This window comes from Parasteatoda tepidariorum, chromosome 3 (assembly GCF_982258835.1).
Source record: "Parasteatoda tepidariorum strain Cologne lab strain chromosome 3, Ptep-v5.0, whole genome shotgun sequence".
In the NCBI taxonomy this organism is placed as follows: Eukaryota; Metazoa; Arthropoda; class Arachnida; order Araneae; family Theridiidae; genus Parasteatoda; species Parasteatoda tepidariorum.
The window spans coordinates 899,341-920,788 of record NC_141757.1 but is presented as its reverse complement, the minus strand read 5'-3'; the positions used below and the strand labels follow the sequence as shown (position 1 = coordinate 920,788).

At 31.9% G+C, this 21,448-nt stretch overlaps 1 protein-coding gene across 1 annotated transcript in view; it reads left to right on the top strand.

Moving 5' to 3' along the window:
• Positions 1-21,448, top strand: part of LOC107457465 (uncharacterized) — an 83,335-nt gene that overhangs the window by 11,918 nt on the left and 49,969 nt on the right. The window contains exons 2-5 of the mRNA XM_087158562.1: positions 3,085-3,184; positions 11,243-11,333; positions 16,204-16,479; positions 19,783-20,076. Coding sequence (XP_087014688.1) covers positions 11,258-11,333; positions 16,204-16,479; positions 19,783-20,076 — 646 coding nt within the window. The 5' untranslated portion in view covers positions 3,085-3,184; positions 11,243-11,257. The remainder of the gene's footprint in view (positions 1-3,084; positions 3,185-11,242; positions 11,334-16,203; positions 16,480-19,782; positions 20,077-21,448) is intronic.

Genomic DNA, 21,448 nt, shown 5'->3' with positions numbered 1-21,448 from the left:
TCTGGGAGCTGAAAAATTTGGTAGATTTTGATGAATTCGGCGATAAAGAATGTTGTTTATTAATATTATTGAACTTCTATTGATTATTTAAATTTTTTAACTAAATTGTATAGCTAAAATAAATATAATTTATAATTTTGAGCGAAGATATATATAGTTTCTTACAGAACTAATGCAAATAGACAACCACAATGATTAGCAATAAATCATAAAATTGTTTTTTTATTTTTCATTAAATGAATCAACGGATTCATCTCTGAATTTAATCCTTCCATTTCTTCAAATTCGCATTCCATGTCGATGTTTTTAGTTCGAAGGTAAACAGAAAACGACATTTAACAACTATAAACAGTGTGATTGTAGCTTTTTTCTTTGTAGCGTAAATCACGACAACATCACGTAAAGATACATCTAAAATAAACGCTAGCATGAACAGTTACTTCAATCTTACCAACGGGAAGCTAAGGCGAAATTTCTCTAATAATTGCAAAGCTTTAAGTTCGCCTCTTTAAAAATTCATTCGTTAATTATTAAATCATCCTTAACTTGAGTGAAGACCAGAGTTTATAAACGGCTAATCAACAAACGGTCCATAAAAGCTGATTCTGTAGAGAAATGAATTAAATAACGGTTTGAGATTATTCGGGATCCGATTAAAATCGTAAAGACATGCACGGATATCACTAGCCTAAAATTTCAGAATAAGATTTATATTTTTTGTGTTGAGAAAAGTAAAATTTGAAAGTAGAATGGGACCTCTCTTCCGCAATCCATTTCTTTGTAATGTGCTAAAAAAAAACAACAAAAAAAAGAAGATAAGAAAGAAAGCAGACTATTCAGAATAATTTTTGATGTAATTATCGGATCTTAATGTTCTAGGACTTAAGGGTTTGAGAGCAGGGCTCGAAAAACTACCCGTCCTCGGCGGTCAAAAATTCCCAGCGGACAACGAATTTCTCGAATCCGACGTTCGCGCGGACGGCCATTTTCCCGCTAATATTTGTGATACATTTGCAATTTTTGTTATCTTACAAGAGCTCCTCACTTCTAAAATGACCCCCTGAATCTAGAAATGCAGCAACATACTGCGCATGGTGAAATTGATATTTTCTCTGTCTGGGAATACTGCAGCGTTTGAAAGGGGCTTTTCTGCTATGAACTTACAAAAAAAAAAAAAAAAAACATTACGTACTGGTCTTAAACAAGAAGCGTTAAGCGCAATTATGAACATCTACCTAAATGGTTAATCCCTTTCAGATTTCTGTGCAGAAACCTCTGTAAATCATTGGCTTGATTGTGGAACTGGCAAACGTCCTATTTGATTCATTTAAAAAAACGCATTACCCTCGGATAAATTGACATTCCAGATAACTTGGCCTTTGCCATTTAAATTATTTCATAAAAGAAGAAAATTATTTCATAAAAGAAATACTAGGTTACTATTAGTAACCTAGTATTTCTTTTATTACTGTATAATGTAATCCTAGTAACTACTAATTCATTCTGAAATTTATATAAATGTTTGTAATAAATAAGAGAAAATTATGTTTTTATTTATTTAGAAGCTACAGGTTAGTTTCAAAGGAGGACGGGTATATTGTTGGATAAGCCGTCCTCGGTGGCGAGCCCTGTTTGAGAAGGTGACTTAAAATATACTAATTAATAAGTGCAGATGATATTTTAAGTCAAGAAATCAGACACAAAAAAGTACTTCCTAACTTCGGGATAAACAGATTTGGATTTTTAACCTCCATAATCTGGTCAAGGGAGCGGTCCAAAGTTTGAATCCCCTAATGTTAATTTTACGGTTTGCGTATTTCGCCAGATCTTTCGAAATTTTTAAGCATATTAAGCAATTTTTGCACACAATTTTAAAGATCTTTTATCGAAAGGTATTAAATACCATGCAAAAAATGAATTTTAATACATATTGTTTTTATTTTTCATTATTTTGATTAACAGCTGTCGAAAGAATTTTTATTGTAAAGTATATATTTTTTTTAACTTCATTTCAAAGTTTCTAATTTAAAATAGCAAAATACAAATTTTGAGTGAAATCGATTGAATAGTTCCTGAGAAATAGAATTTTAACTGTACGACTTTTCTGAAATTCAATTTCTCATGAACTATTAGACGGATTTCGCTAAAATTTTGAATTTCGTCATGTAAAATTAGATACTTTAAAATGATGTAAAAAATTGCATACTTTACTATTCAAAAATTTTTTGACTATTAAATAAAATAATTAAAAATTATAAATATTTGCTAAAATTCATTTTTTGCGTGGAATTAACTTTAGATAAACTACTTTTTTACTAGTGTGCAAAAAGTTTTTAAATCGCTTAAAAAGTTCTCGAGATAGGAAAAAGTAAAATTAACATTAAGGGGTCGGTCGAAACTTTGAAGAGTTCTCCTGACCAAACTATAGGGACCTTATTTTCCAGATTGCGGCTGACACCTATATCTTGGGAATCAAAAACCCAAATCCCTCGGGGGGGGGGGGGGAAGGCTCGTTTTTTCAGAGTTTTATACACTTTTTACAGTACTAATTTTTTTAAAAAAAGCTATGAAATCATATACAATGCTAAAAATAAAATAAATAAGAAGCGAACAATCTGAATAATCTTAAGATATCATATTAACGTATTAGGATTCAACTATAATGAGTCGATGGCCCTAAACTTAAATATGTTAAATTATAGGATGAAAACGATATGACGAAAAAATAACACTGTAGACGGTGCAGGAGTAGAATTTATATCGGCTTGGATTTGGAACTTAGATCACCTCATTGGAAACCATCCCTCGATCCACCGTGATTTTCACCTTTTCTTCCACTGGTGTTCATCGATCACTGAACTTTAAAAAAATCAAAGTCGAAATTTGAAATCCGCCGAAAACAGATATACTCGTGCAGCAAAAGCACATCTGATCAGGTCTTTGAACCATTAAGATTGAATCATAATGAGAAAAACCGATCATTTGATCAAAAGTTATAGAGGGTGTTCACTATGCGCGCTGTACATCATGCATAATGTGTCTCTTGTATGCCTTCCCACCTGACTAGAGTTTTTTTTCTTACAGAATGGTGAAATGTTTTCCATAAGGAGGAGACAATCCAGGATACAAGACGGCTTCCCTCACAAATATCCGCACCAACAACAACAACACTGACTATTCAGCGGTAAGTTTCTTTCATTGCACTGCCCTACGTTGTTCCGCTAAAGTACGGAATAGGAAATGTGTGCTATTATCTCATTCTAGCAACTGATTTACGGCCGGGATAGTCAGGTTGGTAGGGCACTGGACCCATGTCCAAGAGTTTGTGGGTTCGATCCCAGCCGGCCGAAGACTCCCCGTGTAGTAAATGGTGATTGAATCTGTCGAGTCGCAAAGCCCTCCCTGTTCCCATAATAAATCAATACCTCTGGGGGTACTGATCCAGGAGTTTCCTTGTCTTCTGGATTGGTTCAAAATGACAAGGCTACGGAGTTGAACATTAGTAGTCGTAAACCCAAAAATTGGTTCGGCTGTTCATCGACGGATATATATCAACTGATCTGTCGATTCTTTGGACATTGAGAAATAAATAAAAGTCAGATTCATTTAATCATAATAACTGATTTAAAGTGATTGATTCTATCAACTCATCGTAGATTTTATCGATAGCAAAAATGAATAATATTGTGTTAACTTACAGAAATATCTTATCTTTACTTTAACGAGTGCTTAATAGATAAACTAGGTCATTTGAGAAAATTAGTTAGTCCGTAGAATGTCTACACTTTAGCAGCAACGGAACATAATCGTAAATTGCTTCATTATTTTGTGTGCTACATTATAATTTTCACTAAAGTCAATTTTAATGACACTATTTTTGTAAACATTCACAAGTGTTTTTATTCTTTTCTACATGAAGATGTGGTAGAGGGTTTAACCAGTGGTCGGAAGTTCGCTACGAGTAGCGAAACTACTGTACTTAGAAACTACTGTACTTTTTTCCGTAGTTTGCAATGTAGTGCGCTACATTTTAAGTGTAGTGCGATGCAAAAAATCGGTAATTTATAGTGATTCCTGGCAATACTTTTGACGTTAGTTAAATAAAGAAACAAAGTTCAAACGTAAATGATATTTCGAATCTAATTGGTGCAAATCCTTCGCGAGCCCGTCAATGTGTGCAGTGAGAATGCCTCTGCGGCAGAAAAAAATTCGATTTTTAAAATTCGATTTCAAAGGAACTATAAAGTACGTTTTTGTGTCTGGTTCCGAAAATTAAAATATTGTTCGCCTTAATTAATTAGCATAGTCACCCCCTCAAACCATCAAGATTGAGTCCTAGAACGTGAAGATCCAATCATTAGATCAAAGGTTATTCAGGGTGGTCCGTTTTTTGTTTTCGGCACTGAACTTTATTTCTTGGAGGCTATAAAAAAAGCACTTAAATCACAAATATTTGATAATTTCCTTTCATTTCTTAAATCACTGCAGAGAAGAGCAATAGAGTTTGAAGATGAAAAGAACAAATTCCTAAAAATTTGTTTTAAAATAAAATAAAAAACTATTTTATGTAAACACGAATTAAAACTTCTTAATATCCCTCCACATTTAACCAAGCCAATTTTTTATTCATAATCATTTTAAATATTGATGAAGTTCTCCAGTTAAGTTTGCCTCCTAAAAGTAGCGAATTTGTAACTACATTTCGAAAGAAGTTTATTGTCGCTACGTTTAATAAAAAGTAGTTGCAGTGGTAGTTAACTATGATTGTAATAAGGTAGTTGTGGTTAACTACAAAAATATCTAGTTTTCTAGACCACTGGGTTTAACCATACTGGCCACCAAAACGCAAACTTTTAGTTAAGAACTTGTCAGACACGTGACATTCAACCTTTAGACGATAAATATCCGTAAGTGTGCTTTTTTACTGACTAGGTTGCCTAAAGTGTAATTCTCCTACCATAATGTTTTATCATATTTTATTTTTTATAACCGTCGTTGAACAGCCGACCCAATGTTTGGATATACGACAACCAATGTTTGACTCCATGGCTTTGTTATTTTGAACCCATTCCAGAAGACAAAGGAACTCCTGGATTAAGTATTGGGAAAAATGTTGCCTTCGTGGAGGACTTGATGACGGTACTAACATGCATTTGCATTATATGGAGATGAAAATCACGAAAACCTCTCATGGTTAGCCTGACGGTAAGGGAACTCTAACCCATGATCCACTGAGCTGTATCCCCTGAGCCATCACGACTCACGAAGATATATTAAATACAATTTGTGTACTAAGCTGATCGCATCGTTGAATCATTTAAGTAATCTATTTCATTTATAATGCAATATTAAAGTAAATCTCACTGAAAAGTAATGATAAGACGGTCCATAAATTTAGACATTGACTTTAAGGTAGTCTTAATATGAAGTGTATTAGGTTAATATCACAGAATGAAAAAACAACTTTTTTCCTTTTAAACTCTTAATTTTGAAAACTATAAAGGTCAAAAACGTAATAATTGCAGAGAAGAATTAAAAAAAGAAAGAAAATATGTCAGATAAATATCTTAAAATTAGTGATACAAATATATTTTATGAAAAAAAAAACATTACCCTTATGACTTTCATAAATTTTATGCTGATGGCAACCAAAACGCTATGGAAATTAAAGTGGGAAAATAGACCACGTGATTTTCCGGACAAAGAAAATGCACCGACAATAAGATGGAAAACATATTACAAACTATATTTACGCACTTATTTCACATTATAGGAAGTTAAATAAAATTTGAAAACTGGGTTAAGAAAGTAAAAATAAAAAAAAAATAAGGAAATTAATGAGGATTCTACTATGTGAGGATAATAAGAAGCAGTGGCGTACGCGAGAGAGGGGTTTAGGGGTTTAAACACCCCCCTTGAGCTCAGACAAAATGGCAAAAATAAAAATTTTAGTAAAAATTATGCGAGCTATTATTTTTCAAGACTATATATTTTTATGTGCCTTATGCCTACTTTTTTTTCTCATGGTATTTCTCAGAATACAGAAAAAACATTTACTATAATAGGGTTGTACTTTTGAAACCAAAATCACGTGATATATATATATTTGCTGTTCTTGGATCTTTAGGATGTCAAAAAGCTAGAATTTAACAATTTTTAATTACTTTGAGAAAAAATCACGACCTGAACTTAGTGAGGTGACAGCATCTAGTACCAATGTAAGTTTTACTGTTGTACAGAAATGTGATACTTCCGTTGAAGAAAACGTTTCTAGCATAACAAAATCTGATGAATGTGAAAGTGGCCCTCAAAGTGTTACATCCCACCCATATGACATTGGACTTTTTTCAGAAGATATTATATTATGTTCTTGAACTTAAAAAATCAAATCAAAATTTAACTAAACAATGTTGTTTAAATAAAAAGTCAAAATTATCTAGCTGTCTAAACTAGGGAAATAATAGTGCTTTATTACAAACTCGAATTTCTCCTAGTAGTTTCAGAAAATTATGAACACGCCCCTTGAAAAAATTCTGCGTACGCCACTGATAAGAAGGGAACTATAAGCTGTATTAAACCATTCTTTTATAGATACATGTTATAAAGAGGAATGCCGCCCAAATCTGCTGCCACGTGGAAATGCATTAAAATAAACTTGCTTCGAAGCATTCACTTTCGATATTACTAATTCAATAATCATTTCTGAGTTGAATTAAAAACACTTTCATTGAAAACAAACATTATCAGAACCATCATTGCAACTTCCGAGTACGAAACCTTATTTAGACAAACTAATAGTTTTCTTTATGATATAAAATTTGATTTAAAATATATATACTTATTCCAGGGATTGTTTCTTATCAGAAAAAGAGTCAAACACTTTCTTTTGAACTATTTACAGCATGTTTTCCAAGAAAATTAATATATCTTTGACTACCACTGCTAATTAAGATTTATAACACTGGATTTTTTTCTCACTATAAATGAGTAAATAGTTCACGATTAAGAATAGACTTAAAATTTTTGATCTAACTATACTCTTTTTTTAAAAAAAAAGCAGAAAAATTAGAGAAAACGTGAAAAAAATTACCGAATAATCAAAAAAGCGAAAAAGAAAATTATTTAAAAAAAATAATAATAAAAACCCAAGAAAAAGAGATATAAATCTTCATTAGCTAACACGTATATTTTCCTATTGCTATATTGATACAATATTAGAAAGCACTCCTTTTTGCGGCACTCCGTGAGAGCTGATGAAAAGATTATATCTTTTATTTTCCGGATTCTTATTAATTTTTTTTCTCCTTTTCTATAATTTTTTTTTCTTTTTCCCTTTTTCGTAGTTCTGTAATTTTTTCTATGTTTTCTCCACTTATATATAATTTTAAACAACTGTGAATAAGTTAAGATAATCATCTGATCGTGAATATTCTAATCGTAACGAAAACAATCTAGAAATAAGAGGCGGGGTGGGGCTCAGGTAACCCAGATTTGAATCTCAGCGATGGGTGGTCGATAGAGTCTCTACTCCCAACTCGTATCGGCTAGTTCAAAATTACAAAGCTATGGAGTTGAATCTTAATAGTCGTAAACACTAAAATGGGTAGGATGTTCTATGCTGGTTATAAAGTAAAAATTTAGCTTACACTAATTCTGTTCTGTTATGTTCCGAATCTGTTATTAATGATCTTATTTGGTAAATTGATAATACGAATTTGATTGATCTTATTAAAAAGTTTTAAAAAAAAGCAATTGAAATATTTTTTTCATAATAAGCATTTAACAAGTCATCTTAAAATAAAAAAAAATAATAGTAATCTAATTATTAGTCTCTGTCGAAAAGGGTGGTAGAGCAAAAAATAAATTGTTCGTTAAAAGGAATGATCCGGGAACTTCGCACGAGTGCCTCTTCATAACAATGCAGGGGAACATCCACCTACATTCAATTAAATATTCTACTCATCCAAATAATTTTCAAATAAACAAAATATTTAGAGTTTTGTCATCAAAACCGTTGTATTGAAAAATATATCCTTGAGCTTTGAAATGAAAATTTACTTCGTTTGGAGCAATAAAAAATATTTATTGCCATATAAATTCATCAAACAGCAATTATGAGAGAATATATATATATATATATATATATATATATATATATATATATATATATATATATATATATGAAAAAAATTGAAATAACATACGTGTGTAGAAAAATGATTACAACACTTAATCGTTAATTACTGTAGAAAGAATTGACAGGTAAATTCGGAAAAAAAAATATCACATGGGCTAATTTAGATTTGTAACCCTCTGATATATAAGAACACAGTTTAAATTTGAAGCGATGAAAAAGCAATTTTCATTAGTGTACTTAACTTGAGTTTTTTTTTTCAAAATTGCAATTAATTCGTAATTTTTTTTAAAATATTTTTTAATACTTATTTTGTTTTAAATAATGATTATTTATCTACTGTTGTAGAAAATTCATTTATCTTTCTCTCAAGATCTGTCCGTGTTTGAGCTGAAGTTTAAATTAGCATATAAAATATAAAAATATAAAATGAAAAAGAGCAAAAGATTGGATAGAGAATTAAGTTACTCTTAATGCTTATGTAAAAATTTTTAAAATTATAAAATTCTCAAAATAGATACAAAGCATTTACAATTTGAACAGTTATACATTTTAAGGTCATCGTTTGATATTGTTAACAAGTCAAATTGCTTCTCATTTATTATATCGTCACACGTTTTCCATTTCTTAAATGTCAATTTTTTTTCCTTGATTATTTTTCAAATCCAAGTAATATTTCATATTGTTACAGATAGCATTTTAAAAAAATGTTTTTTTTTAATTATAATAATTATATATTTTATAAAAAAAGTAATTTTTAAAAAATTATATATATATATTGTTTTTTAAGGGGAAAAATGAAAACAAGATACTTAGTCTTTGAGAAGGGGAAAGTGGGTGAAAGGAGGGAGTAGTGAACGAAACCTTCAAACATTTTAAAATTTTCGAAAGAAAACAATTGTTACAAAACGATTTTAGAAAAGAAATTTAATGTATCAAATGTTATGTGTTTCATTATTTTTTTTATCATTCTGATTCAATGTATTTTAATCAAAGTAAAAATTATATATATATATATATATATATATATATATATATATATATATATATATATATATATATATATATACATATATATATATATATATATATATATATATATATATATATATATATATATATATATATATATATATATATATATATATATATATATATATATATATATATATATATATATATATATATATATATATATATATATATATATATATATATGGGTGATTCTTTCTAAACATAACAATGCGAACCAAAAAATTCTTCAAATTTAAAGTAAATTCTTCGAAAATTCATCAAAATAATCTAAATTTTTTTTTTGTATACTTCTTTAGTTACACTTATTAATATCTTACAGGCAGCAGTGTAGTTTATTGACATTTACTGGAGAGAAAAAATAAAATAGAAATTTACCAAATCTTAAATGCCAGGAAAATGACATATTAGCTTAGTTTAAAAATCAGTCATTTGAAGTTAATAGTAAGTAACTAAACTTAGGCCTTTATATTAAATGGACCATAAACTGCTTAAATTATTTCTTTTTATCCTCTGTAGAAAGAATCAAAATTTTTTTGTTCTTGATATGTACAGAATAAAATTGTGTATAATAATCAATCATTAGATAAATAAATAACTTTGATTGCACTCAAGCATATTACAATCATACATAAACTTGGTATTAGGTTAATATTTGCTTTCCCTCCTTACAGTATTAGCAGTTCAAAAAATTTCTGGTAACACTTCAATGTTCTGGCAATCATAAGCCAGGAAAATGACAGACAGGATAATGACAAAATCGCCATTTCATAGCATATAACCTTACTTTAATTTAATATTTTTGCCTAAGACGTTTATATTCTGCAGAAAACAACAGGATTTCTTAAAATAACTCAGATAAATCTATGTAGTTAATGTTTTTAATGATTTCAAGAAGCCAGGAAAATGACAACACAAAAACCTACTCATCTTGAAAAATTTTTTAAAGTAGATTTTGAACCAGAAAATTGGTTCTTTATTCATGCAACAAGACATGTTCATATAGGATGGTATCTAATCACTCAATTAACATAAGATATTGATTGCTGGCTCTATCTATTTTAGTTATAAACCACTGAATAAAAATAGCCAGGAAAATGACAGATTTTCTTGGGACAAACAAATTATTGACAGAAAAAATTATTTTAAAAGAAGTTTTTGTAAATAATATCCTCGGTGTATATTCTAGAAATGCTTACACCGGTTGAGGTAAAAAAAAATTTGATGTTAAAAAATTTATGGGAAGTTCTGAAGCTAGTTATTATTGGAAACATTGTTTGGGACATACCAAGAAAATGACATTTTGAAGTTCAATTGAATTTTTTAACTATACAAAACAGTCAATGCTAATGCAAAGTCATTTTAAAATGCTAACAGAAATGCTATTTATTAATTTTTTAAATAAAAGTTCTTTTGGTATTATCGTATTAGATCTTGGAGTAAGGGACAGTGAATTGTCATATTTTGTGAGAATCACCCATATACATATATATATATATTATAAATTTTAATGCAATGTGCTTTTAAATGCATTCCTAATATTTGCTTTGTATTGATCACGCTTTTAAAATTCTTTTTAAGAACTGAAAGTGTTAATTTTTCTTAATTGTAATTTTTTTTCATACTTAGTAGTAAAAAATAATATAAGTGTAAAGACACTTGATTATGTTTGGAGGGTGTATGTATATATTGTGTAATCAAGCATTTAAAGGGAAAAAAACATTATCAGGACCTGACGAAATCATTAAAAAGGAAAGAGAGATTAAAAACAGCAATTTAATTGCTGGTAGAACCTAAAAGATGATTATATAACCCGTAATAAAGTTGGTTTTGATGTTTTAAATACTTTCTTCCTTAACCTTGCCTTTTTTAACACTTAATTCATGATAAAATTTCATATTAGTTTTACCCTTTGCTCGACTTTTAATTTGATGCTGCTATGTTTTTCGTGAATAATTTAAAAACAAATATTGTTGATTATTTCAGCATTGGAACGGACATCAGAATCGCGTTTTTAACTTCTAGTTTTTTATAATTTGTTTGATAAAATTATTAATGAAGTGTGTCTTTTGTTAGAACGGGACTTCAGGAATGGCCAATAATGTGCCATGGTTCAGCCTCTTGACAATGGTCACTATTTCTGCTACCCTATCCTTCATGGCTGACGGTAAGCGACTATTTTTATACTGAAATAATTATTTATTTATGTATATTTATTAATGTATAATTTACTAATATATTAAGCTATATGTATTTGTCAATGGTCCAAAAAAACAGTCAAGGAATATCGTCGCTACATGTGAGTAGTTCAACATAACACCTTAGACGCATTGAAGAGAACAATAGCTAATTATACTCCATTGCTAAGCAACCAAATTCAGACACTAAAAGAAATGTAAAAACATTTTGCGAAGTTTATTTATGAATAGTTAATAGAAAAATATCTCAGGCAAATAGAAATTTTGTGATCTGTTTTCTGACCAAAAAGCAAAGATTGTTTTCTTCTTAATCTCATTTGAAAAGAAAATTAGAATCGATTTGTAAATGACTTATGATTTTTCCAAGCTTTTAGAATTTAAACGTGTGAACTTTTTATCTGACATTATTTGTATTTTTAAAGTTGTTTTTACTTTATTTGTATGAGGATTTCATACTGAAATCAAATTTACTTATTTCATTATAATTATATAAAAAATTTTAAGGATAATCATTTTTAGCTTTGAATATAGATAGAAAATAGGAAGATGAAAATAAATGTCCTTATGTCCCGAGCACTCAAAAATAAGTACCCTTCCTTAAAACTTGACAAGCGTTAATGACTTGTGACGTCAATTTTTAAACGTTCACAATAAGACTACTCTTATTGTCCATTTTTTATGAAGTCAGTGCAGTTTTTATCTTTTCTCCTTAGTTTCTTGGGATTATTTATTTAGTAACACGGAATATTAAATTAATTCCCGCTCTATTAAACTAAGCTTTATGCAAGATAATGGCTCTTAGATTAAAAGAAAACAAACAATTCAGCATTTTTTAAGGATGTCAAAGAAAGAATCCGTTTGTAATTGACATTACAGAAGTCGAATGAGAATGTCCCACCAGAAATTGAAGTTAAATAATTACAAGGACAGTTCTTTCAAACAAGTTTCCGTCCTATTCGAAATTGTTTGAAAATGAATTTTTTATTTATAGATTCTAAAATTTATTTTATGCATATTTTAGAGCATATCATAGGCGTACTTCCATAGAGTTTATTTCTATGCCTCTACTTTATTAAAATGATTAAATAATTTGCTGAAAATAAATTATTCAAGCTATATGATTTGTTGCATCCATAGTAGAATAGTAAACGGAGCTTCCAACTTAAATCCTTATCCTTAAAACCGCTTTCAACCAACACCTCCTAGAAAAGAGTAGGCCTCTGCACGGGTTACCATAAATATCCTTTAGTAGTCCAAACGTAATGACATACGCCGTATTTTCAACCACTGCGCAGCTTAGTACCCCGAACGTAATGACATCTTTCTTATTTTTCATCAACTGCGCAGTTAATTTCGTCACATCGGACTACTAAATTGATCCGTGCTGAGGCCTTCATACTTCTAGGAGGTGTTGTTTCAACACGCTAATGGAATAAGCTTAAATAAATAGTAAATAGTTAAATTGTTTGTTATTGTTTCGTTCAAACAGATTTCAATTCCGGAAATAACGAAATTATTGAGAAGGTTCCTTCTGATAATATTATTCATTTTCTCTTATGAGAAAATATAGTAATATTTTGTATTCATAATTTCTGTGAAAAGTATGTTAACCCTCTCGCTGCGAATTTCTTTTATTACTCTTCTTATTTTCCTTTTTATGCGCTTTAACCGAGTTTTTCGGTTATCCTAGTGAAGTCACATAAACTCGGAAATAATCGGGACTCTCATTTAAACTACAGAAGGCAAACCAGAAATGAGCCATAACCCATTGGGGAAAAAAATTGAAAACGTCAAAATTCAAGCAAATTATTGGAACGTTGCATTCATTTCACCTAATAATTTATTTTCATTTCGAAATACAGTCAAACCTCGATATAGTGAACCTTCAAGAGACAGAAATTTCAGTTCACTATAACCGGAAGTTCACTATAGCGGGATTTGATTGTATTTCTTTTTAGTAAGGTTTGTCTTTTTTTTTCTATCATCCAAATTACTTGTGAAGGTGTGAAGGAAAATTTGCGTCCTATATATTTGTAATAAAATATATTACTATTCATTTGCAACTATGCTTAACTAGAAATTTTTTTTTTAGTTTTTCTGTTTACAGTATGCTGTTTTTAAATGAGCAAAAAAAATGATAGAAGCATCCAATCCAATCTTCATTTGTTTATCGGCAGAGAGTAACGGGAATGTATAAGTAGATTTCTATTTCGAATAAATGTCGGTCTTTTGTTTTGTAGCAAACCCGTTACAAGCGGAAGCAACAGTTCAATCACCAAATATGTGATTGCTCTGGATGAACACGACAGAACTCTTTTGAAATAAGACTGCATTTAGAATGGAGCGACTGACTTAATCCTTAGTTTTGAAATGCTTAGGATGCATTTATACTAACCTATTTCTTAAATAGACAGATTCTTTTGTGCTGAAGTATTTAATTTAGATATACTTTAGAGTCAAATTAAATTTTTGGCAATAAAATATTTTTAAACATAATGGTTTGAAGCGAATATCAAAATTCTACAAAAAATTTTCTAAAATTATTTATTCTGACAGCTCGTTCAGGATGAAGGTTTACTTAAATGCTATTTTTCTAACAAATTTAGCTTCAATACACTCAGTATCGTAAGATGAATAATTTCTGTTTTGAGAAAACAGTAAAGGAAGGCAGACTACATTATTTACATTAAAAAAAAACGTCCGTTTTTTTTTAGCAATAAGGCAAAAACAATTGTGAAAAAAAAATTTTTTTTATCCTATCTCAGATAGTGAATTGATCTAAAAAGATTTTGGGCTTCTATTGCATGTAAAAGTCTGCGTGTCTTAGTGATCACTCTTGTTGGTCATACTAGAGCTTCTGAATGGGCTATGGGTGACGATCTGGAAAACATCCCTGAGGATCCAATCACCTGCCATCGTAATTTTGATCCTCTGCAGAGGGGATGGCTCCTCTATTTTGGTAGCCCGATGAGTTGCGAGTGAAGTTACGGTAGAATAGTTAAACGAGAACCGCGATCCCTACTCAGGCTGGTTAAAGTGTTCACCCATCTACTTACTAACCATCAGTGATACTTTATTTCGGTGTTCTACTGGGTCCACTCTTGTGTCTGACTGCTCATTCTGCAGAAGACCGGAGGTACAACCATTATTCTACTCATTTATCTAAATTTTAGAGCTACATGTTCCAGAATTTCGGGTCCCGCAGTGGACTGATCGTTAAGACACGGTTCCCAGCGGATCACCGAAGTCAAGTATCACTGGCTGCGGTCAGTGTGCGGGTGGGTGACCACTTGGATCAGTCTGCGTAGAGACCGAGGGTGTGCAGTATGGGTCCTCGTTGAACTGTGTTACCGTGAAGTGCTCGACTTCGCGCGCAGGTCGTCGGGCTACCGAAGCGGGGGTGCCATCCTCTCCGCAGAGGATCAAAATTGTGATGGCATGTCTTCGGATCATCCTCCGGGATGTTTCAAAGACCGTCGCCAATAGCCCATTGTGCAGCTCTAGTGCGACGTAAATTAACAACAACAGCAGAATTTCGGATTATTTTACTATGCATGAATCCCAGACTGTTACCAATAACCTAAAAAGTTAGCTTTAGTGCGATGTGAACAATTAAACCAAACCACGGTTTGGTTTAATTATCAAACATACGCTCTATATTATTATTGTGAGAAAAGAAAACAATAATTTGACCTTTCACACCTTTAAGTTCTCTACATTGACTACAGACTGACTATCGCACAGAACGGGCGAGATGCATCCTGCAAATGCAAAATCTCGCTTGTTAGCACAATAGTGAGTGATTGTGTTAACTCAAATGGGGAAACGTTAAATATTTCATTAATAAATACAGTACATCAAACAACTGAAAACTATTACTTAACAAAATAGGGTACAACATCACCGAAAACAGCAACATTCATTTCCTGGCTAAATTATCAGGCGCCCTATTAGATTCCATGTAAAATCTCAACTATTAGATGATACTGCACGGCTTTATTGTTTTTTACGCGACTGAAACCGGTTTGCACTTGTTTACGCTCGTGTATCAATGGGTTAACATTGTAATGCAATACGTTAATCATAAATACCTATAGGAAGTACATAAAAAATCACTTGAATAAAAATCCAGGACATGTATGTTTAAATATAAAAGTATTGCCTATATACTCGTGCAAAACATGTAACTATTAAAAAACTGCGGTGTGTCTAATCAGTGGGTCTAACTATTATAATATACTAATACCTGATATAATAAATATTCCTCGTCCAATTTATCCAATCGTTGATTAACAAACTGATGCACGAATTGAAACAAGTATAAATCGCGTAAAAAGCAGCAAAATATCACCTGATAATTAAAATGTTATATTGATTCTTAGTTGCTGTTGTAGTTCATTTACGTCACACTAGAGCTGCACAATGGGCTATTGGCGACGGTCTGGGAAACATCCCTGATGATGATCCGAAGACATGCCATCACAATTTTGATCATCTGCAGAGGGGATGGCACCTCCGATTCCGTAGCCCGACGACCTGCACGAGCACTTTACGGTAGCACAGTTTAACGAGGACCCATACCGCACACCCTCGGTCCCTACGCAGACTGATCCAAGTGGGTCACCCACCCGCACACTGACCGCAGCCAGTGATGCTTGACTTCGGTGATCTGCTGGGAACCGTGTCTTAATGATGAGTCCACTGCGGGACACATTGATTCTTAGAGTGCGTCTCATAGTTTGGCCAACGACTGTAGTGATCTGCTTTCAACAAAGCATGTCTTATACACAGATGATGACGTGTCACTTAATGATAAGAGAATATCTGTTGTTCTTTCAGCTCAAGACTGTTTCGGAGGCATTGAAACGTTCGAAAAGATGGTTTCCATGAGCTTCAGCGGTGTTGTTTCCTACAAGTCTATGTTGCAGCAACCGGGTCAAGCTATTACAAGGGACTGCATCAACCTCTGCAAGCAGCAGGCAGCCTGTCTCTCATTTTCACTCAACTACACTTCATCATCCTGCATCTCTTACAACGTCAATTCAGTTGGAAGGGGTGGAGACATTCATTACTCAAAAGCGGTCAACTTTTACGAAAAAATTTGCTTCAGGGGAGGTAAGTACACACTTTTTAATATTATAACCGTCGTTGAACAGCCGACCCAATTTTGGGTTTACGATGTTCAACTCCGTAGCCTTGTAATCTTGTACCCAAACCAGACGACAAGGGAACTCCTGGATCAGTCACCTACTGTGGTATGATCTGTTATGGGGACACGGAGGACCTTGTGACTTGACAGATTTAACGTGCTTCAGTCACCATTTACTAGTCTTCGGCTGATGGGGATTGAACCCACGACCTGTTGGGCATGGGCCCAGTGCCCAACCAGGCCCTTGTCTTCTGGATTGAGTTCAAAAATGCAAGGCTACGGAGTTGAACATTAGTAATCGTGAACCCATAAAATTGGGTCGGCTGTTTAACGACGGTTATGAAATAAAATAAAATATGTTAATTAATTAGGGGCCGGGATGGCCTGGTTGGTAGGGCACTGGACCCATGTCCAAGTCGATCATCGCCGGCTAAAGACTCCCTGTGTAGTAAATGGTGACTGATGCACGCTAAATCTGTCGAGTAGCAAAAGCCTTCATGTTCCCATCACAAATCAATACCTCTGGAGGTACTGATCCTGGAGTTTCCTTGTCTTCTGGATTGGTATAAAATGACAAGGCTACGGAGTTGAACAATAGTAGTCGTAAACCCAATATCGGGTCGACTGTTTAACGACGGATATATATATATATGTTATTATATTATAACCAGCGTTGAACGGCTGACCCAATTGTGAGTTTACGACTACCAATGTTCAACTCCGTAACCTTGTCATTTTAAACCCAATCCGGAACACAAGGGAACTACCAGATTAAGCTTTAAGAGAAGCTAGTCTTCGTGTAGGACTTTTTAATGGAACTAAACCCCATTTTCATTAAATTGAGAGGAAAGCCACGAAAGCATCTCACGGTTAGTCCGACAGCAAGGGGACTTAAACCCGTGATCCGTCTACCATTAGGGATATTTGACGTCAGCACTGTGGTCAGTGCGAGCCACGAGCATGATGCATATCGACTAGTAATCGCTGAATTCGAATTTGTGTCCCTTCCTTTGGATTCGAGCTGTTGACGCAATTTGGAAGACATCCTCCCAATAGTTTAGTCGCCTCAATGTAAATTTTTCTATTTTGCTCAGAAAGTTTATAAGAGAATATTTCGTGTAGTCTAAAGTCAATTCCACACACTGCCTATTTCTACCCAAAAATTAACTACTTTACGTCAAAAATAGTTTAAGGAAAAGGTGTAATTAAACACCAAGAATATTCTGTAGTGAAATGTCTCTTTTGGTTTGACACCACTTTTGATAACTCGTGATATAAAAACCTGGCAATAAGTTACTTAAAAATCCAATGACGATACAATTTACAGCAAAAACTGTTAATGAAGCGAATTCTTGAAATAAAATGTTTATCGACTCAACATTGAATGGAACATCTACTCGTCATAACATAAAACTCGTCATAACTCGTCGAACATAGTCATCTACTGAAGTTCAAAAACACATATTTTGTAACTTGTAGTAGATGACACTGGATGTTAATACAAATTTTTCAAATATAAATTCATTCTTTAAATTTAATTCATTAATTTTAGTTTCATATGAGAGAAGAAAAATTTCGTTTATGTAAGATATTTTACAGGATAAAAATTTAGGAACAAATATCGTCAGTGGCGAAGTGTGTAGAATTTTTTTTTTCAGATTCCTTTTTTCATTCTAGGTTTTATAGTCTGAGTCTAGGAAGGAACAAAACAAAAACTGTGAATAAATTAGTGTGTGAGAGAGAGAATTTTGCTTCGCAATCATATTAATTGTAATTATTTAATAAAAAGTAACTAAAATAAAATTTTTCCTTGTTGATCTAAGTAATTTTTTATATTACTTTTTCTTCGGTCTATTGTGTTAGTGAAGAGAACCTATTCTTGTTTCCATAGCAGCAGACAGCCTCAGACTTTGTGGAAGTTCAACAAACTATTTTATGGCAGTGAACTTCTGTTTCTGTAGAATGCTTAGCAGCGTGACTTCTCGTGCTCGATAGTAAACAATCTATCGTTTCCATTTGACAATTTCAAAACACGGTCAAAATTGGCATTTTATAAAGCATTGTGTTATTGGGCTTGGTGAAAGCATTCATTCTTTTTATAGTCTAGACTTATACTTTGAAGTGTATATGAGAGCTCGTTTTGATGCTATTCATCCTTACTATTTTTGGAGACACCCTGCTTTTGCAGTGTGCAAAGAAAATATTTTTTTAAAATTATGAATTTTATGATTCTATTCGCTAACGATAAAAGAAAAACATTTAAATTATGAGTTATACAGTAAAACTTGTGTAAGTTGACCACTTGTGGTGCATTGTTTTAGTGGTCAACTTAGACAAGTGGTCAACTTATAGAGGGGGTGGGTCATTGTTTACTTTTTCGTTTCCTATATCATTTTTCTGTATATTTAATTTTTTTTTTACTTGACTTAAAAATTTTATTCAGAAAATATGCAAATGAATATCTTAAGAAATGTGTTTAAACCTGAATGAACTTCAATTTGATACATATAATTCTAATATTTAACTAATTTCTTCTAAAAAAATTATTTCGTTAGTTATGCATGTGAAGTGTTTAATAAGTATAATTTCTTAAAATATCAGAACATGAAAACATGCAATTTGAAAACTTAAACAAAATAAAATTATTTGAACACTTTAAAATTTATTTACTACACTTAAAGATCAAAGACCATAAATAAAGGATCAAAGCATATTTCAAAGCATTCATTTACTCAAATGCTCTACTATTGCAACTGGAAGAGCAACTTTTCAACTAACACACCTGTTTTCAATGAACGAATGAAAGAAATGGTCAAAAGCTGACCCCTTACAGTTTCCCCTGATGGTCAACTCACAAAAGTGTTTAGATTAGCTTTTTAGACTATTTCACCAAACAAGTGAAATTTTAACTTAGATTGCAAAAATGACAGAAAATTTCATGATTTTTTTTTCTGGTCAACTTATGAGGGTTTTAGAATAGAATTTCATAATACTCCTAGACAAAATTGACTTATTTCAGTGGTCAACATACAAGATAGACAGGTGGTCAACCTACAAAGGTTTTGCTTCTTTATATTATATAGGAAAAATTCCGTTCTTGATAATTGAGGTCAACTTATGCAGGTGCCCAACTTACAAGGGTGGTCAACTTGGCAGGTTTCACTGTATGCATTTTTACACTTTTTAAACTACGAAATTTGTACGAATAGTTCTTGAGAAAAATGATTTATTTATTAAGAAATATAAAGAGTTCCTTTTGTGAATTTCAGTTTCCAAACAAGCGTTTGATTCAGCTTGCCGTGATCGACTGTGGGTGTTCGATAGAGTGAGAGATGCCTACCTCGAGGGTCACGTGGACAAGGAGGCCAAAAACGTGAGGACCAAAGAAGACTGCGAGAAACTTTGCATCACAGAAGAAAGATTCAAATGCCGATCAGCTGACTACGATGAGATCCAGCACACCTGCAGAATGAGTCGTGAGACTAGACGCACCAAACCCAATTCCTTTCGTACCTCTCCTGGATCCGGGAGAAATTACCTGGAGAACCAATGCGCTCCGCCCCGTAAGTACCAAATTAATATAATATGTTTCACGAGAGAAGACTCCACTCTATCCATAATATTTATATAAAGTGTCCGCCTCAGAAACCCATCAAATTCAGTATTTAATAATAATTAGAAAGAAAAGGAGAACAATGCTAAGGACAAAAATAGACAGCACAATGTTGGCAAAAAAGAATTGTCTTAAACAGACTCATACCATATTTGCATCATTATCAATTTTAACGAAACCTGTGCTTACAATCTAGGGCAGGGATGGCGAACCAATGGCACGCGTGCCATTTATGGCACGAGACACAATATTTTGGGCACGCCACCGGTCACAATTGTTATTACACTATGCAGCATATGTAACAATTAAATTAAAATTCACAAAAAACAAACAAAATAATAAACAATTATTAATTAAAAAATTAACAATTAATGCTAAAAAAACAATTAATAACCATAAAAAACAAGCTAACAATAAAAAACTAGCAAAAAAAAATTAACAGTCCTGCTTAAACTAACATCTTACAGCCTAATATAAGTTATTTGTCATCGAATCTGCAACAACAGAAGTTACACTGATGTTACTTGTTTTAAGACATGGCAAAATGTATTTTTTTTTTCAATGTAAATAAAGAGTTTTGAGTTGATAGTGTTTAGTATTATTATTTTCCCAATATTCACGAAGTCAAAATTATTTGAAGGCACGTCTATGACCTCATTAAACAATTTTTTAGAAAAAATGGCACGTTAGTGTATAAAGGTTCGCCACCCCTGATCTAGGGTGACACGGACAAAGTAATAAAAATTTTCAAGATGTTTAATAAATGTTTTTTAGCTTATGTATATGTTTTTAGAAATTTTGACCCCTAACCTTTGACTTGATATTAAAATCAAAGTTCCTTAGCGAACCGAAAAAATATAAAAAAATCATTAAATTGTCCGCCAAAGAAAACCCTTTGTTTTGATATTAAAATCCAAGTTCTATAGTGAACCTTAAAAATGCAAAATATTCATTAAAGCCAAAGAAAATCCTCAAATTCTGTATTTAATAATAATAAGAAAGCAAAGACCGAAACTGACATGCATGAAATGAAGGCCAAAAGGAATATATTAATATAATACAATTGGCTCTTAACGGGTTCGCTTTTTCTGTTATTTATCTTTAATTTTAGCTAATATTAATTTTTTTTTTCATCTCATATTTTCTCAACAATGTTTGTAAAGGAAAGTAAATCACAGACGCTGTACAATTGATATCCGTATAATTTTATGAACTTAATTAATATAATGTATTAATTTATCCGATCTTCCTCCTCATCACCGTTGCCGCCATTTTTTATTTATATTTGTAACCGTCATCATATAGAATTAAAACGCCATAAG